Source organism: Aureobasidium pullulans (assembly GCF_000721785.1).
Source record: "Aureobasidium pullulans EXF-150 unplaced genomic scaffold scaffold_2, whole genome shotgun sequence".
NCBI classification, from domain to species: Eukaryota; Fungi; Ascomycota; class Dothideomycetes; order Dothideales; family Saccotheciaceae; genus Aureobasidium; species Aureobasidium pullulans.
The window spans coordinates 44443-71921 of NW_021941022.1; the positions used below are offsets into that span (position 1 = coordinate 44443).

General features: G+C 51.0%; 12 protein-coding genes across 12 annotated transcripts; 4 read left to right on the forward strand and 8 right to left on the reverse strand.

Moving 5' to 3' along the window:
- The first annotated feature begins 170 nt into the window (after window positions 1-170).
- M438DRAFT_341820 (uncharacterized protein) lies at window positions 171-2167 on the forward strand. Its single transcript, XM_029904597.1, has one exon. It carries the CDS (start codon window positions 261-263, stop codon window positions 1707-1709), a length of 1449 nt encoding a protein of 482 aa, XP_029764349.1. The 5' UTR covers window positions 171-260; the 3' UTR covers window positions 1710-2167.
- A 323-nt stretch (window positions 2168-2490) lies between these two features.
- Window positions 2491-5694, reverse strand: M438DRAFT_393918 (putative plasma membrane stress response protein). The gene is made up of 4 exons (XM_029909137.1): window positions 5233-5694; window positions 4731-5179; window positions 4247-4678; window positions 2491-4198 (listed from the first exon to the last, which is right to left on the reverse strand). Exons 1-4 carry the CDS (start codon window positions 5333-5335, stop codon window positions 2930-2932), a joined length of 2253 nt encoding a protein of 750 aa, XP_029764350.1. The 5' UTR covers window positions 5336-5694; the 3' UTR covers window positions 2491-2929.
- A 1251-nt stretch (window positions 5695-6945) lies between these two features.
- M438DRAFT_393919 (OPT superfamily oligopeptide transporter) lies at window positions 6946-9863 on the forward strand (the record flags this gene model as incomplete). Its single annotated transcript, XM_029909138.1, has 10 exons — window positions 6946-7241; window positions 7291-7485; window positions 7536-7845; window positions 7880-8121; window positions 8172-8659; window positions 8713-8863; window positions 8921-9012; window positions 9135-9195; window positions 9246-9329; window positions 9381-9863. 10 exons carry the CDS (start codon window positions 6946-6948, stop codon window positions 9850-9852), a joined length of 2391 nt encoding a protein of 796 aa, XP_029764351.1. The 3' UTR covers window positions 9853-9863.
- A 671-nt stretch (window positions 9864-10534) lies between these two features.
- M438DRAFT_341823 (phospholipase D/nuclease) lies at window positions 10535-12490 on the reverse strand. Its single transcript, XM_029904598.1, has one exon. The coding sequence runs from the start codon at window positions 12353-12355 to the stop codon at window positions 10658-10660; it is 1698 nt and encodes a 565-aa protein (XP_029764352.1). The 5' UTR covers window positions 12356-12490; the 3' UTR covers window positions 10535-10657.
- A 346-nt stretch (window positions 12491-12836) lies between these two features.
- Window positions 12837-15932, reverse strand: M438DRAFT_288184 (uncharacterized protein). Its single transcript, XM_029901650.1, has 3 exons — window positions 15562-15932; window positions 13298-15510; window positions 12837-13246 (listed from the first exon to the last, which is right to left on the reverse strand). The coding sequence occupies exons 1-3, from the start codon at window positions 15848-15850 to the stop codon at window positions 12968-12970; spliced, it is 2781 nt and encodes a 926-aa protein (XP_029764353.1). The 5' UTR covers window positions 15851-15932; the 3' UTR covers window positions 12837-12967.
- Window positions 15933-16210: 278 nt separating this feature from the next.
- M438DRAFT_331101 (uncharacterized protein) lies at window positions 16211-17596 on the forward strand (the record flags this gene model as incomplete). Its single annotated transcript, XM_029903376.1, has 2 exons — window positions 16211-16309; window positions 16418-17596. The coding sequence occupies 2 exons, from the start codon at window positions 16211-16213 to the stop codon at window positions 17594-17596; spliced, it is 1278 nt and encodes a 425-aa protein (XP_029764354.1).
- A 98-nt stretch (window positions 17597-17694) lies between these two features.
- On the forward strand, window positions 17695-18347 carry M438DRAFT_79085 (uncharacterized protein). The gene has a single exon (XM_029910324.1). It carries the CDS (start codon window positions 17792-17794, stop codon window positions 18263-18265), a length of 474 nt encoding a protein of 157 aa, XP_029764355.1. The 5' UTR covers window positions 17695-17791; the 3' UTR covers window positions 18266-18347.
- Window positions 18348-19048: 701 nt separating this feature from the next.
- On the reverse strand, window positions 19049-20028 carry M438DRAFT_402120 (uncharacterized protein; the record flags this gene model as incomplete). The annotated part of the gene is made up of 1 exon (XM_029909582.1): window positions 19049-20028. Exon 1 carries the CDS (start codon window positions 19853-19855, stop codon window positions 19049-19051), a length of 807 nt encoding a protein of 268 aa, XP_029764356.1. The 5' UTR covers window positions 19856-20028.
- A 175-nt stretch (window positions 20029-20203) lies between these two features.
- M438DRAFT_331103 (uncharacterized protein) lies at window positions 20204-21333 on the reverse strand (the record flags this gene model as incomplete). The annotated part of the gene is made up of 3 exons (XM_029903377.1): window positions 20204-20241; window positions 20480-21027; window positions 21080-21333. The coding sequence occupies 3 exons, from the start codon at window positions 21331-21333 to the stop codon at window positions 20204-20206; spliced, it is 840 nt and encodes a 279-aa protein (XP_029764357.1).
- A 1281-nt stretch (window positions 21334-22614) lies between these two features.
- M438DRAFT_265048 (uncharacterized protein) lies at window positions 22615-23782 on the reverse strand (the record flags this gene model as incomplete). The annotated part of the gene is made up of 3 exons (XM_029899989.1): window positions 22615-22802; window positions 22855-23338; window positions 23471-23782. 3 exons carry the CDS (start codon window positions 23780-23782, stop codon window positions 22615-22617), a joined length of 984 nt encoding a protein of 327 aa, XP_029764358.1.
- Window positions 23783-24388: 606 nt separating this feature from the next.
- M438DRAFT_265318 (concanavalin A-like lectin/glucanase) lies at window positions 24389-25261 on the reverse strand (the record flags this gene model as incomplete). Its single annotated transcript, XM_029900012.1, has 3 exons — window positions 24389-24499; window positions 24552-24913; window positions 24964-25261. Coding segments are annotated over 3 exons (771 nt in total), but the record flags the coding sequence as incomplete, so codon positions are not given.
- A 679-nt stretch (window positions 25262-25940) lies between these two features.
- On the reverse strand, window positions 25941-27390 carry M438DRAFT_341827 (SET domain-containing protein). The gene has a single exon (XM_029904599.1). It carries the CDS (start codon window positions 27228-27230, stop codon window positions 26175-26177), a length of 1056 nt encoding a protein of 351 aa, XP_029764360.1. The 5' UTR covers window positions 27231-27390; the 3' UTR covers window positions 25941-26174.
- Between the last annotated feature and the right edge of the window lie 89 nt (window positions 27391-27479).

Sequence of the window (27479 nt, forward strand, 5' to 3'; positions counted from 1 at the left end):
GTGTACCGCTGTCGCAATTGAGCAGGCGCGGAACACGGACGAGTGAGGTGTTCAGCTTGACTCACGTCCTTCAACACCGCGGGGATGTCATGACTCGACCTCCCTTCCGCTTCTCGAACGTCATGGGCGGTGATTGCTTCTATGACTGTTTTTCCCGCCCAAATACACATTATTCCTCTTACAGCCCACACACGCGAGCGCCTTCCTTCTCCTCTCTAACCACACCAAGGGGAAAGCAGAGGATATCCTTGCCTCACATCATGGCCTCCACACCTCCCACCAATGGCCACGAACGCACCCTCCCCACCGCCGCCGACCTCCTCACCCGCTGCCAGCTTCTCCTCCAAGAACTAGAGACATTCAAAACCTACCTCAAATCCCGCAAACAAGACTCCCAAATCGAAATCGCTCATTTCCGCAACACCGTAAAATCAGAACATCGCACCCTCCAACGCCTCTGCGATCAAAAGGACGCACAAGCTACCCAACATACCGTAAACAGCAGCAACTTGCCATTTTTGGAAACGGTGTGGGGTGTGGTGAAGAGGGAGAGGGGGTTGCAGGCTATGCAGAAGAGGTTTTATTGGAGTGAAAAGGGGCAGAGGAGGGGCCAGAAGAAGCAAAATTCTGCCTTGGTGGATGTCGTTGCTGGGGATGGGTTGAGCTGGATCAAAGTCTCGCTGCTCACGAACAATCGCTTGTTGTTCGACAAAGCGAAGTTGGGATGGGAGGATGGATCTAGCTCTGAGGAAGAAGGAGAGGATGAGGTTGGTGAAGAGCAAGGGAAGAAAGAAGACCAATTGGAGAATGGAGGTGATGAAGATGATGTGCCGTTGGTCAAGATGACAAAGGATCTCGTCAGAGCGGCGAGGGAGGTCAAGATCCGTACACGGAGTCCGAAAATCACGTTGGTTCTGCCGAAGATCAAGGAGGGCGAGGTGGATGCCATTGACAAGATCCTCGACCAATTGCGCAAACTCGGCGTCCAACTCATCACCTCGAGCTCCGCCTTTTCTCCCATCGACTTCGAAAAGGTCATGCCACATCTCTTGACCGACCCTTTCGAAGCATTCACGTCCACACTGAATATCGACTGCACGATCCTCCTCGCCCTCGTCAGTGACTTCAGCCACTGCTCAGTCGAAGCCGAGCCATGGTTCCACCGCGCCCTCAAACGCCAAGTCGAAATCGAAGATGAGGAAAATTTGCTTCCCAATCTACTCTATCCAGCTCTAGCCGACAGGGAGCTAGTCTGTACAGATGAAGCCGCGAAGAGAATGAGAGAAATCGTGGATACTATCGGCACCGAGGGAGAAAAAGAACGCACCAAATGGTTCATGGGCGATATCGACGCTACCTCTGAGGATGTCAGGGGTAAACTGACACAGCTTTCGAGGTTCACTTTACCTGCGAGCTTGCGCCTACCCATCAAAACTCAAACCCCCGACTCAATCTCTGACCCCACAACTACAACCACCCTCCCCCCTTCAGCCTCAAAAGTCTCCTCCCAACTCACCTCAATAAACCAAAGCGTCTTCCTCCACGGCTGGTCCCGGAACATCACAACCATAACCAGCAACCGCACCGTCGTCAAGCAAATCGAAAACATCCTCGCAAAGGAAGCAAAGGATGAAACCGAATGGCCGTTGATCTGGCTATGTCCCACAGCCAGAAGTTTAGTCGGTAAAGAAAAAGGAAGAAGGGAGTGAGGATATAAAAGAGGGAAATAGTTGTGCTCTAAGGACAAGCATAGATGATCGGGTATTTTCATGTTTTCCTTCTGCAACCCGAGTGTCACTTTTGCGGGTCTGGTGAATAGCTATGGAAAGCATGATTGTCATTGTCATAATGTTATCCAACCTCCAGATCCCAAATCACACAGATCTTGAATACTAGGTAGAGATACCGTATACATCCAGAATCAGAATCTGCGAGGGTGGACCGCTTAAGTGTACATTCTTACCGACTTCCATACTACATGGAAGACAACAAACAACAAGCTGTAATAGGCAGACACCCGGCATAACAAACCTCGACACTTGGCACAATCCATTCTCCTCAATGATCTTAGAAGAAGAGTCATAGTCAAGTCCACAGTACAGCGTACCCAGAGAAGTGGAAGCCCCCAGACCAATGACCAAGTCAATGTTTCCCTTGGACCCCAACATCGAAACGGACGCAAACAATCCGGTCGGTGAATCTTTGTTATTCTCAAAAGAACCCCCTTTTAGAACGGGCTGGACAGAACTATGAATACGGGATGAAGGTACGAAACATCTTGAGGGGGAAACATGCTTCATCGACCGGATGCCGACGTTTGCTGTCCTCAGGGACGGAGGATGATGTGTGGAATTTGACTTTTACCGGGCACCTCGGCCATAGTCGGATTCCTTGTTGCATTCGTGCAGGTGATGGTTTTGAAGCTCTGGTGGTTGGAATCACCGAAGAAACCATAGTGTAGGTAGGTCTTTATAACAAGCGATGAATGTAGTCAGTCTTAATCGATATTATAGGGCAAATTCTGGAAATGCAGTCAGAGCTGTCAAAGCAATGTGCGATGGGTATGGGAATGAGTGTTCGAGTCATATCATGGCGCTGACCAGAGGACCAGGCTCAATGTCGTATCAATCAAGACACGCTCGTAGAAGATATGATACTAGATTTCCTACGACCTATCACCGCCGCAGTTCACACCATCCTCCTCGGCGCTGGGTACCTCGACTTGTCCATGACTTTGTGTTTTTGATGACGGTAGGAGATGGGAAGGGGTTGTATAGATGGGTACCCCTTGTACAAGAAACTTCCTTGTTTCCGTCTCGTTCTTTCTTGTCGTTGATGAGCCACTGGAAGGCTTCATGTATCGATTCCATGCCGTGACGCAATGCATGGAGTTTTTCATGACTTGACGCTTGTTCAAGAGATACCGAAATCATGTCCACTTGGACTTGTCAGCTCCTTCAGCATTTTTCGACGCCTGCATACCCTTCAACGCGACAATGAGTCGCACTCCCGCATCTGCTGTACTCATGGTCTCTTTGCGTTCGTTCCAGAATCTCTCCGCTTTCTCAGTCCTGTACTCTTGCCTCGTTTCCACAGACTCCTCAACCTCGTAGATCGGGAACAGCTCTCTCTTCTCCGCCTCAGTCGGTGTGGTGGGAGCAGAGCGCTTGTGTCCAGTATATGTGTGAGCGCGCTGGCGGCGAGAGGTGCCGGCAGCTTCTTCTGAGAATGTCTCGAGATAACGCTTGCGAACCAACCGGCGGGACGCCTCTTCCTTTCTGACGGCTTCAGAACCAATCTTGTCAAACATGAAGCGAACAGTAAGTTTTGTTGCCAAGTAGGCCTGTTCGGCGAGGAAGATGGTGAGCAGGAGTCGGGAGAGGCGGACTTGAGAGAAGTCACCACTATACATGTGGACCAAAGCAGCCGTCGACAAAGTGCCTAGCCAGGTCAGGAACTCGAGTGCGGAGACGGACGGACCGATCGAGTCAGAGCGAATCGGTGGAGGGCGCTGGCATTCGTGAATGAGTTTGAAGAAATCGCCACGGAGCTCGATCCAATTGTTGATCAAGAAGCCGAGCGGCATGAGCGGGTAGACAACTCCGAACATCGCCAGGTAACCAAATTGCACGCACATCTCCATAATATCCTCCTGCACGTCGTAAGGCTCGGCATCTGCCTCTGAACGGAGGCGTGATAATAGACTGTATTCCTGCGGTGCATCAACGAGCAGTATCTTGGTGAATTCGGAGTGCATGCGTTGATGAAGCGATGTGGCTTCTTTGCTCTCTTGATAAGCACGGTGGAGTGCCGAGAGACGGCGCTTCAAGTATGGAAGAATGAACTCTTCGCCGAAGTTCATGAACTGGCCGGCCATTGATAAAGAGATGACCTCTTCCTGCAAGCGATGTGTGTCGATGCGGAAGTCACTGACGGAGATATGAGACTGCCATGAATTGGGCATCAATTTCGGGAGCAGCTTTGACCCATAAGGGACATAGATGTAAGCTGTCAATATGAGAGGTAGGAACGAGGTGACAAAGTTCAGTATGAAAGCTTTTTGGACTTGCGCCAGCTCATACTCATCATTTGTGCGATGGTTCTCGTGCTCGGATAATCGTTTTGCAACTAACGTAAGAGCATCTGTAATGTATGGTAAAGAGATCGCTAGGATGATGGTGGGCAGATATTGCACCGCCTGTTGATGTGTCAGCAGCATTCTTGTTCCGGTATCCGAGCATCTTACCCAGTATTCTTCGAGCTGACTTCCATACACATCCGAGATGATGGCTTCGATGAAGAATGTCACCACCAACATACCGCCAAGAGCCAGTCCAGCCAGAGCAGCGAAAGGCAAGAACAATAGCTGTCTCATCAAGCGCTTGTGAGCTGGGAATATCTTTTTCACTTCAGCGGTGACTGGGTCGATTTCCTCTCTTTCCCAATCGTACTGAACACGATTGACTTTGAGTGCCCCAACCCCTTTGACATTCCAGCGGATGCTGAGATCAGTCTCTCGTCTTTTCCACCACTCGACGAATACGATGCCCCAGATGCACGTCAATACGCCGAATGAGACCGAATACGGTGTTGAAAAAAGCCAAAATAGGCTTCCACATGTCGCAGGCGCAATCAAGAATAGTGAGTAGGCTTGAATAAAGGCATAGTAGAATGCGACCTGGAGAACAGTTAGACAATGTCTTGACGCGAGACTTAAGACAGGTTTTGACCTTCTCGCCGAAGAGCGCTTTGATCTGATCCAAATCATCCATTCCAAGGACGGTTTTTGCAGCAAGCTGTTTGAGCAACCTTTTATTTGCAGACCATGCATGTGGTGCAAATGATGCTGTGATGTGCTCCCATTGTCCGAAACTGGCAGTCACGCCTGCGCCGCCTTGCTCTTTCGTCCATGTAACCAGGTGGAAGATCGATCTTATCTCTTCGGAAGGTGTCTCGGCATCGACAACCGTAGAGCTGTCACCGAGGGGCCGGACGTGGACGATGCCGAACAGCCAGTCTTTGACCCTCGAACGGTAGACTTCGTTCCCAAGCTTGTTTCGAGGTATGCGGACGAGTACGAGGACGGCAGTGCCATACCCGTGACGAACTTCAGTTTCTAAGCCGAATGCTTCGATGTCGCGAATCAAGGTGTGGTATTCGTCGATTGCATGATGAAGCTCTGCTAAGCGCTCAGCCAGGTGAGTCTCTTATTGACTTCGTATCAAGGCTTACCGATGTCCTTGAAATCATAGAGTAGAACCCAGTCCACCTCAAAATCTTCGTCCTTCTCAGTGTCTGCTTGACTGCTTGTCGGTCGACTTGATATGATCTGCATCCTCGTAAGATCTCGCCCGCACAACGGAGGGCCATGTTGACGGCGAAATGTTTTCTACTTATACTGTGGCACGTGTACCTGGAGTACGCGTAACACTTTGCTTGCTGCCAAGGAACAGCTCCGGTATTTCCGCAATAGCTCTTTCTTCCTAGTCCATACGGCTGTGGAGATACGAGCATCGCGTCTCGTCCATCTCTCCTGGTTTCGAAAACTCCGAGTGATTGCAACTCTTGCGTGTTGGTCTTGGCGCCGCTTGGCGTGGCCAAGTGTGCCGGCAGCCGTCTTCAACTAGACCGCCGACAGGATGTGCAAGCGGTACATGGCGACGGTATGGCCAAGTGAGACATCTTTGTGACGCATGTCCAGGTAAAGCAAGATCCAGGTAAAGCAAGATCCAGGTAAAGCAAAAGAGAGTAGATGTGAGACGTGTAGTTGCTACCTACCGCTGGGTTTGCTGACAACACGCCAGGGATGCAACATTCCGTCGAGCCTCACTTACCTTGCGAGATCATGCCAGCCTGTTGTATGTGCGGACTTGATTGTCGACAGTCGCTGTCGCAGGGAGCTTTCTTTGGCAAACGGCTCAATGGCACTTTGGGAACTCTTGAAGGATGCTCGAAGTGGCAACAAGCTTGACGACAGACAGACGTCAGAAGCACTGTGTTGGTCAGTTAACCCTTGACCAACAAAACAATGCCGATGGCTTCAAACATGTCGATACTGAGCATGTCGTAGGCAGAGCTGTAATGAGGAAGATGGAGCTTGACTCTTGAGCACGGATTCAATACTAGAGAGAGAGGTAAGGAACTCTGTCTGGTACATCGTGCCTGCTCTTCTTGGGCTGGCATCAATTCTGGTATCATGCCACAAACCACCACAGCTCGACTGAGGTGGCAGTCGCATTCTTTATGTACTGAATCTTAACGTCCGTGCGCCAAAAGTCGAAATACACAGCCACCCCCATCTTCCTGGGCAACCTTTTGAAGTCTCCCCTCGAGCCGAGGGCGATGTCCTTCAAGCGAGTTGTTTCACCTCAACACCTTTAGATTTCGTACAGGAATGCCGTATCGTAGGCTTGCAGCTCTTGAAAGCCACGAGCGTGCTTCTCTGGTTCTCCGCACCCCGATTTGCAAACGGACTAAAAGTAACACGCACGATGTCATCGACGTAAACCACCTGCCTTTATCGGACTCGTCGTTGAAACACAGACCCTTCCTTGACAACCAAGCATTATCAAGCTCTACACAAGCTTTAGCCTTCTCCGCTTTCCTTATCAGATATGGACACGAACGAAGACCACGCGGCCTGCTTTCTACTGGTGGATTGACTTCGTGGTGCCGTCCAGCAATTTCACGATGAAGATAAGTAGCTGAAGGTGAGAGTGTTTGAATGCAACCACCCGGCACGACGGCAGATGCATATCATGCATGTTGATGCTTCCGTGTGGCTTCTACCACGCGTGCGGAATAAATAAGTACCTCACATTACTACTATAACTAGCATCAGATCGTCCCACCCATCTCGTCCTCCACTGTTGATTCGCATTCGACAAACCCCACGCAATGTCGACACCACAGCAGAGACCTGGCTTTTCCAGAGTCGATACTGACATGGCGTCTGGCATTGAGCTCCAGAGTACCAGAGAACACAACTCTAAGGCACCACTGTCTTCAGGTCTGGAGGTTTCAACGCCCGACACTAAGAGTGGCGCCACGGGCGGAGACGTCAAAGAAGTCCATCCATACCAAGGCAGTGACGACTACAGTGTCCATGAAGGCATCACCACTGGTGAGTATATCGCAGAAGAGCACAAGATTGTTGAGACTGCAGAGGATATTGTCAATCAAGTCCTCAGTGTTGAAGATGATCCCTCGCTCAATCCATGGACATTCAGAATGATGTTCTTGTGAGTCAATCTTGCCTATTACCCTCGATTACCGCTGACAGATGTCAAGGGGATTTGGACTTTCCATCTTCGCATCTGTGCTCCAGGAAATCTTCTACTTCAAGCCGCAGACCATTTACGTCTCGAGTGTTTTCCTTTGTGTCATCGCTTATGTCCTCGGCGAATCTATGGCAAAGGTTCTACCTAGCAAGGGCGTGCTTGGAAAATACTTGAACCCTCATCCGTTCAACATGAAGGAGCATGCGTATGTCGACTTCTTTATCTTCTTGCCATTCTCGAACTAACCATTAATAGTGCCATCACGCTCATGGCATCTGCGGCCGGCCAATCTGCCCTGTCAACAGAAGTTCTCGCTGCGCAAGAGCTTTGGTATGGAGGATACCCCAGCAAAGTGCTTGGTGTGTTCATCACATTGTCGAGTCAGCTCATCGGTTACGGTATCGCTGGTCTTCTCCGAGAAGTGCTTGTCTACCCAACCAAAATGCTGTGGCCCATCAACCTACCCGTCACAACCCTGCTGGAAAGTTTGCACAAAGACAAGGTTGCGGCGAAACAAAGAATCAAGCTCTTCTACATCGTCTTCATCGTTGTCTTTGTCTGGGAAGTCTTTCCCCGAATACTTGTTCCCTGTTCTGGAGGGTGTCTCAATCTTCTGCTTGGCAGATCAGAAGAACCTGGTCTTCACCAACCTCTTCGGCGGAGCCAGTGGTAATGAAGGTCTTGGTATTCTCAGCTTCTGCTTTGACTGGCAGTATGTCGCCTCTCTTGGTAGTCCTCTCTGGTTACCTTTGGAGACTATGACCAACAATCTCATTGGTTATATCGGTTGCGTCATCTTGTTCATGGGTCTTTACTATGGCAATCTCTGGCGCGCACAGGAGTGAGTGGTGATTGACTGTAGTCTGTACTCCGATGCTAACGCGACTACAGCTTCCCTTTTCTGGCTCAAGTTCTGTTCACCGGCGAGAGTAACGGCACGTACTATGCAGAGTACAACCAGACTCTCATCCTCAACTCGAAGATGGAGATCGATCAAACTCTGCTGGACACTGTTGGACCGCCATACCTTACTGCGACATATATCGGATACTTGATCACTTCCAACATGGGCTTTACTGCTACCTTTGTCCATATGCTCCTGTGGAACTACGAAGAGATCAAGGCTGGCTGGGCTTGGGCTAAGCCAAGTAATCTTCGAAAGCTGTTCCGTCTTCAGACCTACAAGTTCTGGCAGAACCAAGAGACGCCCGAGGAAAGACTGGCCAGGAAAGAGTCAGATCCAAATCTCGACCCCCATTATAAGCTTATGCTTCGAAACTTGTATCCCGAGGTACCAACTTGGTGGTGGGGTATCGTGGTAGTGGCCTCTTGGGCTCTTGGTTTGGGCTGTCTTTACGGCATGGATTCGACTCTTCCTTGTAAGTCAACGTGAGATCGGTAGTTAGGTCATACTCATGCTGACACACCTCAGGGTGGGGCTTCCTGATGTCAACCGTTCTCACCTTCATGTGCGTACTGTTCTTTGGCGCTCAGATGGGTATCACTGGTTTCCAGTTCAATATCCAGCCGATATGTCAGATGCTCGCAGGCTATATGTTCCAGAGCCGTCCGCTGGCCAACATGTAAGTCCAACCTGTCTTCCAGCTCATGACCACTGCTGCCGCTGACATGTTCAATAGGTATTTTACATGCTACAGCTACAACGCATTGCAGATGGCGGAAGTGTTGGCCAAAGACTTGAAACTGGGCCAGTTCATGCATCTAGCACCTCGTAAGTGTCGATACATACAGCGTGAAGTAAGAGGAAGAAAAAAGAAGAATACAGAAAAGATCACGAAATTAAAAAGAAAAAGTGATGTTCAAAAGGTTGACAATGACTGACGCGTACCACAGGTGCTACGTTCTTCTGTCAAGTCACAGGGTGTCTGGTCGGAGCACTGTTCAACTACATCATGTAAGCTCTCATTTCAACTACCAAGGAAGTTGCTCATGGAGAAAACACAGGATGATCTCAATCGTCGATAATCAAGGCACTATCCTGAAGTCGATTCAGGGTAGCAACATCTGGAGCGGTCAGAATATCCAGCAGTGCGTACAATCCCATCTTTTGGTGCTCTTGCCCCTCTGACGCGTTCACAGGTTCAATACGCTCGCCATCGCATGGTCCATGCCCGCAGAGCTCTTCTCAGTCGGCGGCAGATACCAATGGGTCACCATCGCTTACCTCCTCGGCTTCATCGTGCCTGTCCCCTTCTGGCTGGCCTATCGCTACACCAAGATCCGATTCTTCAAATACATGAACCTGTCCATGATCCTCTGGTACATGGGTTGGCTATTTGTCGGCATCAACGCCAGCATAACCATGTACTTCATCATCGGCTTCTTTTCTCAGTGGTTCTTGCGTCGTCGCTACCCCGAGTTGTTCGTCAAGTACAACTACATCGTTAGTGCTGCGCTGGATGGTGGTACTCAGGTGTTGGTGTTCATCTTGACATTTGCCGTTTTCGGTGGCAGTGGCAAGAGCAGACCTTTCCCTACTTGGGCGGGCAACCCAGATACCGATCTGCACAATTTGGATTACTGTATGGTTAACCCTGGTACTTCGGGATGATTGTCTCGCAGAGTGGAGTACTTATGTGTAATTTTTTTGCTGTTGATGATTTGTGTCGAAAGCAATGGGCAAAATCTGCTGCCTTCTACCCCAGTAGATCTAAGATATAAATGTGGGGACGGTTTCACTTGTCTACTTTTAAAAAATCATGGTACCGAACCTGGTAGACACACCTGAGCATAGTGCAGTGTTTTTCAACAAACCTCAAGGGCGTGAAGCGCGGGAGAGTGAGAAGTCAGAAGATCAGGTCTATGAATCTCGAGATGTTTACTCCATCTCTCGCTCATGCCTAGATACAGAAGACATTTACTCTTGCCAATTGCTTCTTAAGGCGCTTCTTGCGACGTCTTTGCATCACTGACCTGGTTTGTAGCATCCATATACTTCGATCTCAATCTTTGCACTGCAAGCATCCATCTCATTCTCCAATCAGCTGTCCATATCTCACAAAACCAAGAACAATCTGCCCGAAACGTTCAATGTCATGCCACGAACCCAAACTATTAATAGCTTACGATCACGATAATTTACAAGCATGAGTTGAACTTGGTGGATCGGAATTGTTCAGCGCTGAGACAATCAGTGGTGAGCGATGCACCGATACACTAAAATCAAGGTGCAGAAGTTGTATCTGAGGAGATGGAACCAAGCAATAACTCTACTTCTTTGACAGTAAGGTTACGTGATTCTGGGTTCTGATTATTTGATCTCTGCTTTGTTGGAATGCTATCGCTAATTTGCTGTGCATGGAAAGAATATCTGTCTGCTTCGGCGGCCGTCCTTCGCTTGCTCTTCGCTTGCTTCTTCATCCCATGAAGAACCATGGCTCTTCCTCCTTGTACTCAGTGCCTGGGTATTCGAATGGCACACCAGCGTCGGAACCAGAATTGAAGACGTCCATGCTGGGGATACTCGTCTTTTCCACGGCTTTCTTATCGCCTTCATCCTCACCATCCGTCTCCGCATCTCCACTATCCTTCTCGGCATCCTCTTCATCATCGCTCAAAACCACAACTTCAGATCTACCCAGCTTCCGACCTAGCTTCTCCCCTTCCATGACAGGAACGATGACACCGCATTCCCAATTCCTGCAGCCGATCTTCCATTCTTTCTGCTTGCGATCCCAACTCAACTTTCCCCAAGCACTTTCGCTCAAGTTAGCACTGCCGACGTACTGCCAAGCCACCTTCTTTCCTTCCGCATTGACGCCTCGGGCATACAAGATTTTGTTGTGTGATAGCATGCCGTTACGTTTGGAACGATAGTCCCGAAAACAGGAGCGAGGGAACTTATCGCCTGTCCACCATTTCTTCTGCAGACAGATGGTGCCGCCGTTGTCTGTGCCGCCTGTGCTGTATTCGACGGTGTTGTGGGTGGGAAAGTAGATACGGATTGAGTCGCGGATGTTCGATGTAGGGCTTGTTCTTTGGAATGGTTTCGGAGCGGTGCGTGAGATTGATATAGGTGTGGCAGTAGCGTCTTCGCCTCTTGCGGCGTTGTGAAGGATTGTTAGGAACTCGTCATGGATTGAGCCTATCGAGGAGGCTGCGTAGTCGATCTGCAGATTCGATGTGGAGCGGAGGGATGACTTTGAATCTGGGTTGAGCTCGCGGATGGCTTTGCTAAGACCGACGTAGCCTGTCCTTTCCATGTCTGAACCGTATTGACCGCCGCCGATAGAGTGGACGAAGGCGAGATGGCCGGTGTTGGAAAAGTTGAATCTTGCAACACCTTGGCGGACATCTTCATCCACATCCATCTTCTCCAGGAAAAATAACAACTCTTGGCCGAATCGAGGCATGGTAGTCGTGTCGGATGATGGCGTCTCCAGTCGAGGCAAATCGATGATGAAGACAGAGTTCTCCATAATGCCAGTCTCGCCCCAGTCATAGCTGGTAAGATTCGCCGAAGGTATCACAACTCTCAGCTTGTGCGGATGGAACAGCAGCATCAATTTTGAATGCATGCAGTTGACGTTGCCTTCCATTGATGGAAAGCAGAGGCGTAGGATTTTCCCCAGATAGGCCGTCTCTTGGTGGTACTGCTGCTTGATGGCCTCAGTCTCCGCTTGCATGACCATGATGACTTTGGTGTGTTGCAAGTCGAGCTTTCCCATGATCCAATTGGTATCCCACATGAAAGCCGATAGTAACGCTGTCTTCAGTGTAGACTTCTCCAGAACCTCCTCAATCTTGATGTCGTTGTCCGTGCGAGCATGACCGCATGCCCATGTTTGTTTGATGGTGCCACGAGGATATCGAATCCGGGTTTCCAAGGGCCGTTGAGATTGTTGAATCCCGGTTGCTTTTGGAGAGGACCACTTGAGCCTCTTGATCTCTCTCGACACAGCAGATGGCGACACCGACCTTTGCCTCTTCGAGGATCCGGCTCCCTTCAGAATCCGAAACGCGGGCTCAGAGTCCTGCGGTGGCTGTCTTGCCATTTGTCTAGCCAACCGCTCGGCTTCCATTGCGCGGCGGTCCAGTCCTGGGATCCCTGCCATTATGCTTTGTGACAATAGTAGCTTGATTTTAGGAAAGTGAATGAGTCCAGTCGAAGTTGAATAGTGCGTAGTCGACTTGGTTAGAAGATCTGATGATCGTATGCGGTGTAATTTGCGATGTCGATGGAATGTTGTTGATGGTTTGATGTGAAGGTTGGTGGCTTTGTTTGTGCAACCGGAAGCGGAATTGTTGTTGCTTCGGCTGCGCTTGCCGTGTTTGTGATGAAGCTTGCGAGTGGGGCAACCCTGCATACTTGAATTCCTTTTCGTGACTTAGTCTATTCCACCAATGGCCACGAGTAAAGGGCAGATGAAGGCTTTCAAGTGGCCGATCGATATCTTGCCTTCGATGCTGAGGTTTGAGTAAAGTGCGCCAGAATGAAGGTTGGTGACTAATAATCGTCAAGACGTGCGTGCTAAGTGTGATCCTCAAAGCAAGTGAAAAGCAGTCGAAGAACTGAGTTGGATGTCTGACCAATTCGTGAAATGATGAGATGCGTTTGTGCTCATAGTGGTATCTATAACTAATAGTACAAAGAAAAAGACAACCCCAACCTTTGCCAACATCAATACATTCGACCTTCTTCCCCTTCATCACTCAGGGTCATATTCCTAAAACAGACCCCAGCCTCTCTTTCTCCTGTCGCTTGTTTCATCTCCAGCACGATCGAGCTCGCTAAGCCTGCGGTTGGGCTCTCTGCTTCCCCTGCCTGCTCTCTTTTCTCTGGCTTCAAGTGCTTTGAGGGCTTCCATCTCCTTGAGTACATGTTCGAGGAGTTCCTTTCTGTGCACGACGTCCAAATGACGGCGAATTTTGGGGTCTTCGCGGGCGAATTGATCAAGTTGTTGGGGTGTGAGGGAGCGGAACCGTGAGTCCAGTGCGCGAGGGAACTGTGTGTGATTAGTATGTGGCATGTGGAGTGAGATGATGGAATGTCTCACTTGGTAGTAAAATTTGCTGAGCAATTCAGCATCGATGAACAGATCAGCGGTAGTGGTCAGCTTATCGGCCACTGCGTCGAGAAAGACTTCTGGGCAAATGTATTTGTTGTTCTTGTTTGCGCAGACTTTGCTCTTGACGGCGAGCAGTCGCATGCGAAGGATATCCGCACGATCACGGAGGAAGACAGCTTCTCTGCCCTTTGCGAGGAGAGCGGCTGAGAAGCCACCGGCGCCTCCACTGCTGTTACCTTCGAGATTGATGTCACCCTTCCTGACTTTGTCGATAAAGGTCACAACATCCTTGAAGCGCTTCTTGCCACCCATTTCGTTCTCAACTGTTCTTACAGCATCTTCGCAATCTCTTAATTCATCCTTGAGCACTTTCTGAACATTCTCACGTCCGCGCGCCCACTCGGAGTCTTCAAGGTCGATGCGATGCTTGTAAGGCTTGACACAAATCTCTAGCTCATCGCTGGTATCGTAGGCTAGGTCGTGCAATATTCCTTGAGCAGCTTGTGTGATGTTTGTCTGAGCGAAAGGGTGTGCGTTGAAGGTGGAGGATGAGATGAGCCGCTCTACATGTGCTTGCAGACATTCAGCAGCGACAGTGGTAGCGAGACGTCCGATACCAAGCTTTGTGAGGGATGCAGAGCTGGCATCAAGTTTGAGGCGCCAGAGCTGGTCGTTGGGGTCTGCTTTGGGGAGAGCGGAAAGACTCTCGACAAAGCCTTCACCTTCTTGAGCTGAAAGATCTTCGAGGGGTCTGTTCCAGTAGCGCGAAGCAAGAAGGTTGAGAACTTGTTGATCGAGTTCGTGCTTGAGGATATCGCGGAGTTGATGGCGGCCGAAGGAGTCGGAGAAGCCTTTGAAAGAGTGCTTGAAGGCATCCAGACTTTCAGCCAAATATGACTCGGCTGAAAGAGGGCGCTCATTGTATTGCACTTTGAACTCGTAGGTGGCTTCAGTCAACTCATGGTGGATGGCCTCAGCTGTAGTTGCAAGGGACGCCGACATGGTGGCTTCCAGGACGTGCATGAGCTTCTTGCGAAGGTTCGTAGTACCAACAGTGACCTCGCTCGAAGGACCAAAGCTGTCAGGGTGGGAGGAGAAGTATGCTCTCTCATTGCGGGTGATAGCCGAAGTGATGTTGGCATTGCCACGGGAGAAGAGAGAGTTTGACTGCTGAGGTACGCGGCAAACGACACCGACGTAACCAAGTCTCAAGGGGTAGTTCTTATCGGTAAGCATGGAGTGGCCTCTTTGGGCGTCTACAAGATCCATCTTCGTGATGACACCAATGGTGCGCTCGCCACGGGGGTCAACGCGACGACTGGCGCGAAGAGCGGTAGAGTTGGCCAGATCGACATCTGCAGCAGAAATGGCGAGAATGACATTTGGTGCTTGAATGTACTTGTCGCACAAGGCAGCAATCTTCTCCTTAAGTTGGGTCGGTTGGTCGAAACCAGTGACCTGGATGTAGCCGGGCAAGTCGATCAGGGAAAGGTCGGGGACGTTTGGCGAATAGATGCGCAGCTGGATGGGGTCATCAGACACGCACTCAGTCTCGGGGACAGCCAGATTGAGGTCGGTGAGGGTCCTTTGAATCTGAGCAAAGTCCGTGACCTTACCCAAGCCGAGAGCAGGGAACTCGCCGTATTCTGCATGTGCACCAGGGGTGTTGACCAGTGTCAATTCGATAGGACGACGAGTGACCATGTTGGAGCCCTTGGGCAAGAACTCGTGACCGACAATAGCCTCAAGCACCGAACTCTTTCCCGAAGACTGAGAGCCAACGACAACGATGGATGGTAGTGTGAGTGTCTCGGACTGGCCGACTGTCTGGAGCAAACTTCTGATCTCGATCATCTTGCGGGTGAGAAGCATCATCTGGTCGTCGCGAGCTGCTGCTTCCTCAGATCTGTCGTCTTGTTCACCATCATCCAGAGCAAAGGCGGCGGCTGTGGTTCCAGCTGCAGCAGCTCCACCAACTCGCGCCTCTTTCTGGTTGGAGCCATTCCCTCCGGGACCACCATCTCCTCCTGGCCCAGATGATTCTTGTTGTGGAAACAGCTCTTGCAAGTCCTTTTTCGTCTTTTCCCAGCCGGCTTTTGTTTGGGCGAAGATGCCGCCTGCGCCTTCGAAGATGGATCGTGCTCCGGTCGTGGTAGCGTCGGAAGCTCTGCCAAATACGTCTATGGCCCAGTTACCAGCCTCTGTAAGAAGATCAGTATTTTCTTCCGGCACAAGAGATGGTCATGACTGACGAGCTGCTTGGTATTGAATATATGCTAGACTCCCTACTGCTGTCGCGCCGAGGAGAGCAGGCAAGCGAATAAGCTTGAAGGCGAGTTTCGGTATTGCGCGGGCGAACGAGGCATGTCGGACTACTGCTGTACTGCTTCCAGAGGATATTGGTCGACTCCGAGCGATGCTATTCCGTGTGAGGAGGCCTCCAGCACGTTGGTGGGCGGTGTGATATGGCGACCTCAAGGTCAAGGGGGAGGAATGTCGGGCAAAGGTCGCAAAGCGCGACGACAGCAACCTCCCGCTCATGCTCGTTGCATCTATCGTAGGGATTCTGAGGAAGCTACTTGCAGGTGTGGAATTGTTGTTACAAGGCTGCAGCACGCTTTGGTCAGGGTTGATTGATTGTCGCTCGCCCGCTTCAGCCTCGGTGACGTTGTTTCAGACGGACGCCTCACCGCCTTCGGCTTCGCTCTTTCCTCAGCCACATTTCGGCATCAGCCACACCTCCTGTCTCAGTCGGGGATTGTTGCTTTTCAACCTTTCCTCGCCATTTCTTCCGTCATACATACATGTTGATATTATGATTCTCGGCGACCGCGCATTCTGTTATGCGCTTCGATTTTGGGAATACCCGCTCTGATTACTGCGTGATACTTCCTCTATACCATGACTGGCGCCGGTGCCAGCCAGAATCGTCGACCTCCGCGATTGAACCATAAAAAGAGCCGCGCAGGTTGCCAAAGATGCAAAGCCCGCAGAGTCAAGGTCAGTCTTGTCGTATCGTTTGCAATGTGTTCAGAAATATCATTTCCACTCTCTCGGAACCTGATTATATGTCGCCTTCATGATGAACTCTCCTGACCAAAGGAACAGTGTGATGAAGCCAAACCAGCCTGTGGAGGATGCAATCGCCACAATGTGCCTTGTGTTTATGTGGTCAACGAATCACCCAGGACAGGAAGCAACGAAGCCTCTCTATCGCCGCACACGACCTTGCCGATAGATCAGCTCCAACCAAGTTTCAAAGTCGCCGTCAATCAAGTGCCCACTCCGCCTACGATCAACGACCCTGTTGCGACTGACGACTTGTTGGATCTCCCGGAAACACGCCAACGTCGCCTACTGGAACTACGCCTCTGGCATAACTATGTGACAGTGATATCCGTTCCTTTCCAGCCTTCATCGTCGACGGCAATTCTGCCTCAAATTTGGAATAACCACATGCCGCAGATAGCTATGCGACACGACAATCTGCTGTATATCATTTATGCCCTTTCTGCTACGAGTTTGTTACGTAACGCTCCGGAAGACGCAGAATTACTCACAGCGCAGAGAGTCTATCTCAGCCTGGCCCTCCGCGATCAGCAAAAAGCTCTTGCCCAGTTCCACACCCAGGCCGAAGAAGCAGACGCTCTGTGTTTTACATCTATACTGATGACTATGAACGCTTTCGGCTCGCTTCAGGAACGAGTTAGACACCCTTACCACCCACCGACAGATATGCTGCGCTTAGGCATAGGGGCATGTGCGGTCTACGAAGAAGCTCTCAAGAGTGCTCGCAAATTTCCATCGTCGAAGATTGTGACATTTATCGAGAATCAGCCTTTTTTCTGCAGCATACCAAGGATGTTTGATGAAGAACACCGTGGTCCTTTCGTTGGCATCCTAGGACCGAAGAACGCCCACGGCGTCTACGAGGATTCCGAACTCTGGAATACCGATGTCAGGCAAGCTTACGAATACACTCTGAGCTACATTGGCACCATGTACACAGCCGTCCTCAACGAGGAGAATTTGCATCAAATATGCACGCGTATTGCCGCTTTCGCATTATTCGTACCCAAGAAGTTCGTGGATATGGTTGAAGAGTTGCGTCCAAGAGCTTTGGTTGTCCTCGCACATTTCTTCGCTCTGGCTACAAAAGGGAGCGCGCATTGGTGGGTCGGCCAAACACCCATGAGAGAAGTCCAGGGGTTGAGAAGGATTGTGCCACTCGAGTGGCAGCGACATATGCGATGGCCACTTGTAATGTCTGGACTGGAGCCTGTCTGATGCCGAGTCATGTGGAAATCTACCATCGCTTCAACTTTTCGAGCACGACAGAACACGGCCAACGATATTGCTTCATCATAAGCATTCGGTCGAGCTTCCACCGCCAGACAATCCAAGGAGAAGAGACTTGCTATGTCGTCGAGAAGGCTCGAAACGTCATAAACTGCCGACGAGTCGCGACTCCCGGTCGCACCTATGCGCGCTCATCTAAGCGATCCGGTTTCCGTCTGTGACCTGTCAAGGAAGTCGGTGGAAGCGTGGAAGCGAGGAAAAGGCTATTTGGTTTACACTCGTCGTATCCAACTTGTTCAATTCGGGAACATCCAAACCACCATCTTAAGAGACAAAGAAGTGTATCAGGTGGAAGAAGCAGGCAACAATCTGCTGCTTTACCGACCCATGCGCGAATCTTCGGCATCAGCTCTTCGGAGGCTTCAATCCTGCTCAGCGGTTCTGCTCATGCTTAACTGCTTATTTTGTTTCCTTCGACAAGTTTTCAACGACAGATCAATGTCCGAGGAAAGCTTTCATGTGATGGACCAGCTCACAAGTACTCGAAACACGCGGACAGAAATCGCCAGCTTCACATGGACGAAAATGGTTAATCTGTCCAGCGAAAACAAACGAAGGTCACGCTTTACGCCTTTTGACAAATCCACTCTATGTTGAACAAGAGCAAGGAATGTACCGAGCGAGACCTGATAATTTTATGCAAGGGCCGCCCCCTTCGACATATAAAACGCTATCCTCCCCCGCACTCTTCTGCTTCCTTTCCAAATTATCGATTGCTTTCTCGCCTTAGAGAGCAAAGCCTTACTTACCTTACATGTGTGCTACTGCTTGCAGCTGCCAATCTTTTTGGCCTCGGCTGTGCAGATAGGAGAGGCGAGGAAGGTGATCACGTCGGTGATGCCCCGGTCTTGAAGTGTTATCCCATAAGCGGAGAGGGCAGGAGGGGAGATGTTGTGATGTTGCGCAACGGTACATGGATAGGGTGGCGGGTTGCAGAGATTACGAGAGCCTGTCTTTCTCATTCCCTGTCTAGCCCCTTATTCGAATCTATGCCTTATGTCGATCGATATAGTCGCTTGTAGTTGCGGATACGAGAGAGAGGAAGGGGAAGTGCTAGCTTATGTACCTAATCGCTATATGCTCTCGCCGTCCTACGCTCTGCTACGCGCACTAACTAGGGGTAGCTATCTACAAGCTCGTTTAGGATTTGCGGCATATTATCGTTAAATGCCTGCTCCGCACCGGGTAAGAAAATTAGCAAATGTAATATAAATGATCGATCCAAGGCGACTTGCAGCTCCTCCCAGTCTGATGCGATCAGGAGGGCATGAATACCCGGACCAAATGCATCGCCGAGGTAGGAGAGCGCGAGGGGCGGTGTTGAGCAGCTTCTCCATCTTGGTGAAATGGCTCTTGGCTAAATGCTTGTCCTCGGACAGCCTAGGACGATGGCCCTCTCCGTGCTCGCCAAACACGCCACGGACCCGCCTGAGTCAAAATGTACTGGCGGTGGTAGGCACCCATGTGGAGTTTGCCAAACTCTTTCTTATGGCCCTCCACAGCCGCCTTGTACTTCTGATACTCCGACGACTTCTTGTCCTGGAGCTCGTTCTCGAACTCGCTGTAGGCGTGTGCGATGTTGACGTAGCGCACGAGGAGCCAAACCTCGGAGAACACATTCTCGAATTTCTGCTTGGTAAGGCACACAAGCGAATTGGCGAGAGAGGAGTAGTGGTGGGCTCCGCCACGGCCCTCTGTGGCGACGATGTCCTTGTAGAGCCCAATAATGCCAGCGCTCTCGCGGACGAAGGCGGCCGAGGAGCCCTTGCGCCGATAACCGAGAAGGCGAAGGCGAGCAGCTTCTGTAGGCCCACCATCCATCTGCTTCCAACGTCTGTGTTGATGAGGCGAAGATGTGCGACAAAACCCTGGGTCCACTGGCCATCGGGATTGGTGGCAGTTAGGGGCAAGAGCTTTGCCTTCTCCAACACCGACTTGATGATTCGCGGGCTGCGGGCAACGATGCCGGCTTGGTCTGCGTTGTCCTCGCTGGAATCCTCCTCTTTGTCCGCCTTTGCGGCTCTTTCTGCGCTCAGCCTTCACTCTCTGTGCTGCAGTCCGTCTGGTGTCTTCGTCGTCTAGAGGCGGCTGTTCGATAGTGGCGACGCGAGTACCATTCAGGATTGCCTGGAGCTCCAGGATGGGCTGACTGTCGAAGTGGCCCTCGGCAGATAGCTGCACTCCCATGTCTAGTGCCGTGCGCAGGTATTCGACATATCTCTCGGCAACGCCTTTATCGATGCTTGCTCCGGCTTCGATCCATTGGTAAGAGTTTAGGAGTTCCTGTCATAATTAGATACTCGGTGTTCGACCGGATGCGTGTGTTGGAGGCTTACTTCTGCGGGCGACTCTGTGGCGCTGTCAGTGATGATGATTTGTTTGTTAGACTCTGCCATTGTTGTGCTGAATTGTGTCACGCGCATGCTGTAGGAATGCAGAATGTTTTTGAGATCAGCGCAGTCTTCCACTGAGAAGCGCTGACTTTCACCCTCTCAGTGGAGGGCTGCACTGATGTTAAAAACATTGTGAATTCCTTCAAGCCGGATGGCCGTAGTCACGATCGCGAGAGGTGGCTAAGGGTGACAAATTTAGCACACGGGGAGGTTCTTAGCTGGTAGTATCTGGTGAGATGCCGCTCGAGCGTTTGCAGGGTTTTAAACCCCTTGCCGGCTTGTGACCTGCCGCATTGGTCGTACGTGCAAAGGTATGCGTCGTTTCCAACCTTGAAGTGGAACACCATATGTTATTGTAGGGCCAACGGCGTTGCCAGACCGCGGCCTGAGATGGCTCTGTCGCACCCTGTCATCTTACAAAGGTAGCGGTCCTCGGCGATGGCAATGTCGCGGTTATGCCATGCATGGTGACCTTCAAGAGCTTGGATGGACCCGAAGCCACGCCCTCTCTGCTCCCTCTCGCATCCGGTGTATGTGCAGAAGTACATGATTCCCTCGACGGCGGCACGCTGTTGCTTTCGGACCCTCGTGGTCTCGACGACTCTTGCAGCCGCCCCCCACTCAGCAATCTCATCTTCGGTACGCATGGTAGGGCGTTTGGCCCAGAGATCTCTAATAGAGCAGTGGTGATCTGCTCCCTTCCAGGGCTCGGGGGTATCTGCCGGATCGAACGGCCACCATTGCGTGCCACGGAATTTGTAGTCGTCGCTCTTCTCGTTGAGGGATCCAAGTGCGCTTGCGAGCATCGCTTCTGATTGGTAGTACCTAGCAGCAAGGTACTCGTCTGCTTGTGTTTCCCGGATATATGGCATGCCAACTGCAAGTGTTAACCACTTGAGCTCGAGGTCTTCCTGGTCAGGGTCGGTGGTCTGGATACAGATGTGGAAGGGACTGTTCTGCGAGGCCCTGGATGGTAAATCAGCTTCAGACTTCGATCGAACCTTGTGCATCAACTCACTCCTTCTTCGACTTTTCGTCGTTTAGGTGCGTACACTGTCTGGCCTTCAACCCCCGGGCCCCTTCGAATGACCAGGCACAGCCGACTTTTATGCGGACCGCAATGATCCTTCCTGATTTGTCTTTCTTGATGGCAAGACATGCGTATACTCCGGGAGCTCTCGTATCCAGCCAACGGAAGGCTTCGAATGAGTCGATGGTAGGCCGTCCGCCAGAGTCGAGTAACTCTTTCGTCCACGGTAGTAGGCAGTCCATTGCGAACGCTGTATCTCGCTCAAAATCCCAATCGTCTCGTCGGTTGACATTGCTGCAGCGAATTTCGTGCTCATCGAGCCTGAGTGGGCGGAGCGTGTGGCCTCCTCTTCTACCACACTCACTATGCGAACGAGCACGCATTGAACCACTACAAGGTCGAAAACGCAGCAACAATTCATGTCCCCAAGGACATGAAGGCGACAAGTCCTGAGGCGCGTTGTGGCCAGGAGTGAGAGAACACCGAGAAGGGTAAGGTTAGACGTGATGCCCACGTAAGCAGCCAGCATTCAAAGGGTCTCGGCTCTTGTAGCTTCTGTGGCATGCAGTGGCGCGGCACGTACAAGCACAAGGCAATGTGCACCGGCGAGGACGAGTACTGTGTTGGCTCCACACGTAAGCCAAAGGTCAGCAAGAACAAGCTAGCTTGATGGGTTAGGGAGAGGACGACCTAAATTGTGCTTCGGACGAGATTGCTCCTCGGAGAGAACATTTGCTTTGCTTGAGAGGATTCGCTAGAGCGAAGAAGAACAACACGCACGGAGCACCAGGTCCGTGATTCCGAAGGACCTCCCTAAGTCTCCAAGAAGATGAATACAGGAGCAGTTGTAGTCACATCTGCATCACTGACCCGGTCACCGGGGCAAACTTCGTGCTCATCCAGCATGAGTGTAGTCGTTCCAATGTGGACTTCCACCTCTGGGTCAACTCGTCGCTTATAGCATTGCTCAAGTTTCTGCGCAATGCTAATCAGTCAAGCACACAGCATAAGGTACCATAGACTTACGCATCGACGAACGTGCCGAGATCTTCGGACTCCGAGGTGATTGATTTTCTCTTTCTCTTGCCGTTCTTGTTCTTCCTCCTTTTGGGAGGTGATTTGACTGATGCCTCAATCCGAAAGGACGATGATGTTTTGGGTTCTGTGCCAGTCGGGGGTTCGTTGCTATTGTAGGCTTTGTTGTAGCTGACAGCGATATAACGGTCGGCGCGCAGTGGTGGTTTGGAAAGGAGCGCTCAACTGACCGCCTCACGAGAGGAAGGAACATGCAGGTGGTCGCTCCTCCCTTAATTGTCCGCCGGGAACTTTGCACTTCACTGTGAAGACGCCTCAAGGCCAAGTGAAGTGATGATTCAGCAAGCCGCTCGTCTGTTGAGTTCTCACGTGGAAAGTGGAAGAGACAGAGGGTGAAAAAAATGCAGAAAAAAGAAGAACAAATAAAAAATTACATATTATGCTACCAACCAACACCTTGCCTTTCATGCTTGATATATTCAAAGGACCTAAGTCTCCTTACCCCAAGCAGGGAACTGAGCTCCAAGAGCAGAGTTGCAGGGGAACTCAACGATATCCACGCTAGAAACTCCCGAGTTCTGTCCGGCATTACTCGAGAGCACCGATGTACCATCAGGAGCATAGATATTGAATCTAAGATCACCTTGGCCACCACCGTTTGCGAAGAGGGTTCTGACTTTGCGCTTGTTAGCTGTGATACAGAGGTCATTGATTCAGGGGTAACTTACTGGGAAGATATGTGCCGACAGTCAGGTAGTAGGCCAATGTCTGAGGAGTCTGGGTGGCGATCTGAGAGCTCCAGAATTGAGTGATATCGGCATTGGCACGGGTCCAGCCAGTGACTGCCTTGCTGCCGACCCAGACGAATTGGATGTCATCCGTGTAAGGGACGTTGAGACTGTAGTAACCGGTTTGGGAGGCGAAAAGGTAGAAAGTGTGATCAAGGACAAGAGTGCTAGCGTCAAGAGGGCCGTAACCATAAACGTTGATCTTGGTGCCAGAACCGTCGTTGGACTCGGCAATGTAGGTGGTGTCGTCGGAGAACCAAGGGGAAACCTTCTTGTAAGCCTCGGGGCTGAATGAGGGGTACCCATAGGTTGCTTGACCGCCAGAGTACTTGTTTGTGTAAGCAGCAAAGTTGATACCTTGGTTGCCGCAAGTAGTAACAGGGGTGGGATACACGACCGTGACAGTAGTTGTTGCACCAGCGACCTTAGGTGTTGCGGTGATGTAGCCGACGGATCCAGCGGTACCAGAGTGAGTGGTTACTGTAGTGTATGAAGCCTTTGCAGTGGAAGAAGTGCTAATGACATCACCCTTCTTAGCAGGAGTTTGCACGTAGACGGTGGCAGCCAGGCCAGAAACTGCAGTAGTAGTTGTTGTAAATGTACCGGTCCAAGCGGTAGTGACGGTAGTGAACGAAACGGTGGCTTGAGCAGCGACCGATGAAGTAGTAGGTGCGACAGAAGATGATGTCGAGGAAGTGGTGGGTGCTACCGAAGAAGAGGATGAGGAAGATGACGAGGATGTGGTCGATGCAACCGAAGATGCCGAGACTGAAGCCGAGGTGGACGAGACGTAGTAGAGAGGTACCCATGCGCAGGTGGAGGGAATGGTAGGAGCGAAGTACAGCAGGCCATCGTTGCCGCATGTCATGGCTTGCTGAGCCACTCCGTTGGCCTTGCACTCCAACCAGGTCTGAGCAGTGTTCTGAGAGCATGTGATGTAGCTGTAGCCCAAGCCAATGGTGCTGAAGTAGGTGATCTCAGGCTTAGCGCTGGTACCGCGGTTGGCGGCGTAGGGAGCACCGGTCTCGTAGAGGTAGCCAGTCTTGCTATCGATGTAGAAGGAGGTAGCAGAGTTCTGGCTGGTAACGTAGTTGGCTACACCGTCTTGTCCAGAAGGAACGTTGACAAGTTTGTTGTTGGCGTCCTTGATGTAGAAGTTGGTGACAGCAGCGGCCGAAGAGGAGGTGGCAGGAGCAACAGAAGATGATGATGAGGACGATGAGCTCAAGGTAGCCGAGGAAGTGGTGGCAACACTGGACGAGGAGACAGTGCTCGACGAAGAGACAATGCTGGACGAAGAGGGAGCAACGCTCGAGGATGAAGAAACCACGCTGGATGACGAGGCTTTGACGCTCGAGGAAGATGACGAAACTACGCTGGAGGAGCTCGACGAGACGACGGTGGAAGAGGGAGCGACGCTCGAAGATGATGAGCTGACAGCAGGGCAACTACTGGGGTTGAGGTTGATGTTGTCTGCAACAGTAGTGCGGTTGAAGTAGCCGTCGATACTGCGGATCTTCAGCACACTGTCGGAAAGAGGCGGTCCTTGAGCCCAAGCATTTCCGTTCGACCAGTTGTTCCAAATCTTTTCCTGGTCAGCGAACAAATTCTGTGCAATGAGAACAGGAGTCACTTACCCAGCTTCCAGGAGTACTCGGTGCGTTATCGGTAATTGTCTGCACCAAAACACCATCAATATAGAACTTGCTGACTCCAGAGAGCCAATCAAGTCTGTACTCATGGTAAGCAGAGCTAGCATCTCCAGGAGCAGCAACGCTGTAAGTAGAGTAAGGAGAGGTATAAGTAACTTGCTCATTGGTGAGCCAAGCCTTGGAAGTATCGGAAGTCAAGAACGCAAAATCGACTTCTTGGGTGTCATTGGCGTAGAAGATGAAGCCGTGGGTGGTGCCGGGAACGTTGGAGATCTTGGCTACGGTGCGGACAGAGCCGTAGAGGATGTCGCTGTAGCTAGTTGCGAGTTGAGCGACAGAGATGGGGCCTTTTATTGGTTGTTAGAAAGTCTCTGAGAATCAGGTGATGTTGACATACCATTCGACTGGCCACCAGGAACAGTGAGTGTCAGGGCTTTCTCAACACCGTCAAAACCAATGTTGGCAATGTCGAAACGACGGGCAAGAGGATTGACACCCTGGTTGACAGTGTAGGTGCTGGGAATCAAGTTCTCCACAGTACCATACAGATCAATACTGAAGTCGTGGCCAAAACGAGTGTTGAATTGTCCAGCATCAGTGTTCCAGTAGCAACCACTCTTGGTACCAGCGGGGGAGCTGGCAGCAGCGTAAGCTGTAGAGGCAAGAGCCAAAAGATTGGTGGCTGCTTGCTTCATGATTATGGAATAAGATTAAAGAATGTAGATGTTGTAAAAGAAAGACGCAGATAGGAAGAAAAGAAACTCCACCAGGTATGCGAAGGCTCTTCTATATAGTCCTTGCAGAAAAGCCCTGCTTCTCCAGATGCCGTACGAAAACGATACCATCGTTGGAGAACAAGGCTGACAAGGCCATTCCCAATATTGGGGTAGAGCGGTTGTCCAGACTGAACAGTATAGAAAAGGGCCTCGACCTGACAAATGTCTCGTTTATCGATAGATCGTTTATGCTTAGCGGGTGAACAAGAGGAGAGAGCCACTGGGGGAATGACAGAAGTGCCGGTGGAAAGGGCTGTCAGCCGTTGGATACTTGACCGTTATTCCGTGAAGATGACAACCCGTCGTCCGCATGCATACATCTTTATTCCATGTTAGCATTGCAAAGGCGTATATACACTTCAAGCCTTGTGATAAAGGCGATGGATTGTCTTTCCCTATCGTCCTGTTCACGGTATACGGTTGGGTAGAGGCGCAAAAGGCGTTCTTGACGAGTATTGGACATCATAGTGAGATCTTGATATGGATCACACACAAGGCATCTCGACAGAATCATACGTGATGTTTCCACGTTCAGGCTCGTTATTTCTATGCCACATGGCGATATGGACCAAGTCAGAGGAGAGAAGGGGTGAAGATCAGGAGATGGTGAATTGACGGGCCCGAAGTTCGTCAAGGAGCTCGTCAAGACCGGACGTGGCCCAAGCGTTTTCGCCGGTGAGATTCCCGCGTGCCGGCAGCTGCTTCGAGCTTGTCTTGCGACAAGGCAGCCTTGAGAACAATCGGGTATGCATCATGGCGGAGATATCTTCTGCTATGGGTCTGAAAGTAGCCTTGTCAAGCCAGCGATTGTTATCGATAGGTGGCATCGCCCCTACTTGGCCTCTTCATCACACCTCTTGCAAGCACAGTCGAACTTCCAGTGCTCCTTGAGCTTCGTTCTCCTTTCCTGCCTCGTCATATCCCTCTCATCACCACCTAGATAACTGATGCACAGTGCCTCTCCCTCCTGGACGTCCCTCTCTGCCCAGAACATCCATGTCCGACCGTTCCTCCTCTTTCGTATATTCGGCCCACAGCTGTGGTTCCAATAGCTCGCTGCCGTCCACAAGCCATATCCTAGACACTCGCTACCACCACTTCCTCCATCGTCCAGATCTTGCGACCAGATGTTGAACACATTATGCGAAGACTTCGCTGCCAGCGTGCGGATGTTGTCTGCGGTGATGTGGTCGAGGAGAGGAAGCGGCGCGCACGCTAAGAGATGGTGATAACTGGTGATTTGGAACTTGAGGTCGGCTGGCGAAATGTACGGTATGGCTTCGGATTCGAGGATAAGTACGTCAGACCACAATGATGGCGAGTTTGCAATGGTCAGAAGGGCGGGTAGTTGGTAGGTTATCACGTCGCGTATGGGCGGTGTGGCGAGGATTTGTGACAATAGACGGCGCTCTGGCTTGGATGGTTTGGCGGACGATCGTGCATTGCGGATCTTTGTCGCCGTCTCTTCTGCTTCTGCCCATGCTGCGTCAATCTCTTGTGTTGTCGGTCGAGGTAGACTGTGTGCTGGGTCTTCATCTGTGTCCGAAGAGCCTTGTTTCGCTGTCTTCCCTAGTCCTTCAATTGCAATCGATGCTGCTTCATCGTTCACAGTATCATTCTTCCATATCGTCTGGCATTCCTCACTGCAGAAGGCATGTCCAGCTGTTTGGTCGCGAATCTTCCAATTTCGGCCCCTATCATACTTGAAGCATTGTGCGCAGACTTCCTTCCAGTATTCGCGATACACCACACTCGCCGCGATCTCCGCAGTCTCGAATAAAAGCGTGCCCTTCGGAATGAATTGTGTGGCGTAAACACCTCGTCCAGATTCCGCTGTTTCGCGGACGGCGAATATTGAAGAAGCGTGTAGTGATGCTGGTGCTGACATGACTTTCGAGGGCGTGAGATGGTCTTTGTTCGGCAAGGCAGTTTTTCTACAAAGACAGTTGAGGCTAAAATCTAGACCCTTTGATGATGACGAAAGAAAGCGCACAAAAAAAGAAAAATTACTCGTTGCCCTGTCGATCTGCCGAGGAAACAATCACTGCCCCAGATTTTGATGCTTCCAAAATCCTTCGCGAGATCTTCTTGAGATCTTGCTTGGCGAGTCTCGTAAGACAATGTATTTAGGGAGAAG

Excerpts from the sequence above, each read along its gene's own strand:
- M438DRAFT_341820 (XM_029904597.1), top strand. The coding sequence starts at position 261 with ATGGCCTCCACACCTCCCACCAATGGCCACGAACGCACCCTCCCCACC.
- M438DRAFT_393918 (XM_029909137.1), bottom strand. The coding sequence starts at position 5,335 with ATGCAGATCATATCAAGTCGACCGACAAGCAGTCAAGCAGACACTGAG. Across the intron at positions 4,679-4,730 it reads AAGCGCTCTTCGGCGAGAAG|GTCGCATTCTACTATGCCTT; the intron begins GTCAAAACCTGT and ends ACTGTTCTCCAG. Across the intron at positions 4,199-4,246 it reads GTCAGCTCGAAGAATACTGG|GCGGTGCAATATCTGCCCAC; the intron begins GTAAGATGCTCG and ends ACACATCAACAG.
- M438DRAFT_341823 (XM_029904598.1), bottom strand. The coding sequence starts at position 12,355 with ATGGCAGGGATCCCAGGACTGGACCGCCGCGCAATGGAAGCCGAGCGG.
- M438DRAFT_288184 (XM_029901650.1), bottom strand. The coding sequence starts at position 15,850 with ATGAGCGGGAGGTTGCTGTCGTCGCGCTTTGCGACCTTTGCCCGACAT. Across the intron at positions 15,511-15,561 it reads TATTCAATACCAAGCAGCTC|AGGCTGGTAACTGGGCCATA; the intron begins GTCAGTCATGAC and ends ATCTTCTTACAG. Across the intron at positions 13,247-13,297 it reads TCAGCAAATTTTACTACCAA|TTCCCTCGCGCACTGGACTC; the intron begins GTGAGACATTCC and ends AATCACACACAG.
- M438DRAFT_79085 (XM_029910324.1), top strand. The coding sequence starts at position 17,792 with ATGCGCGCTCATCTAAGCGATCCGGTTTCCGTCTGTGACCTGTCAAGG.
- M438DRAFT_341827 (XM_029904599.1), bottom strand. The coding sequence starts at position 27,230 with ATGTCAGCACCAGCATCACTACACGCTTCTTCAATATTCGCCGTCCGC.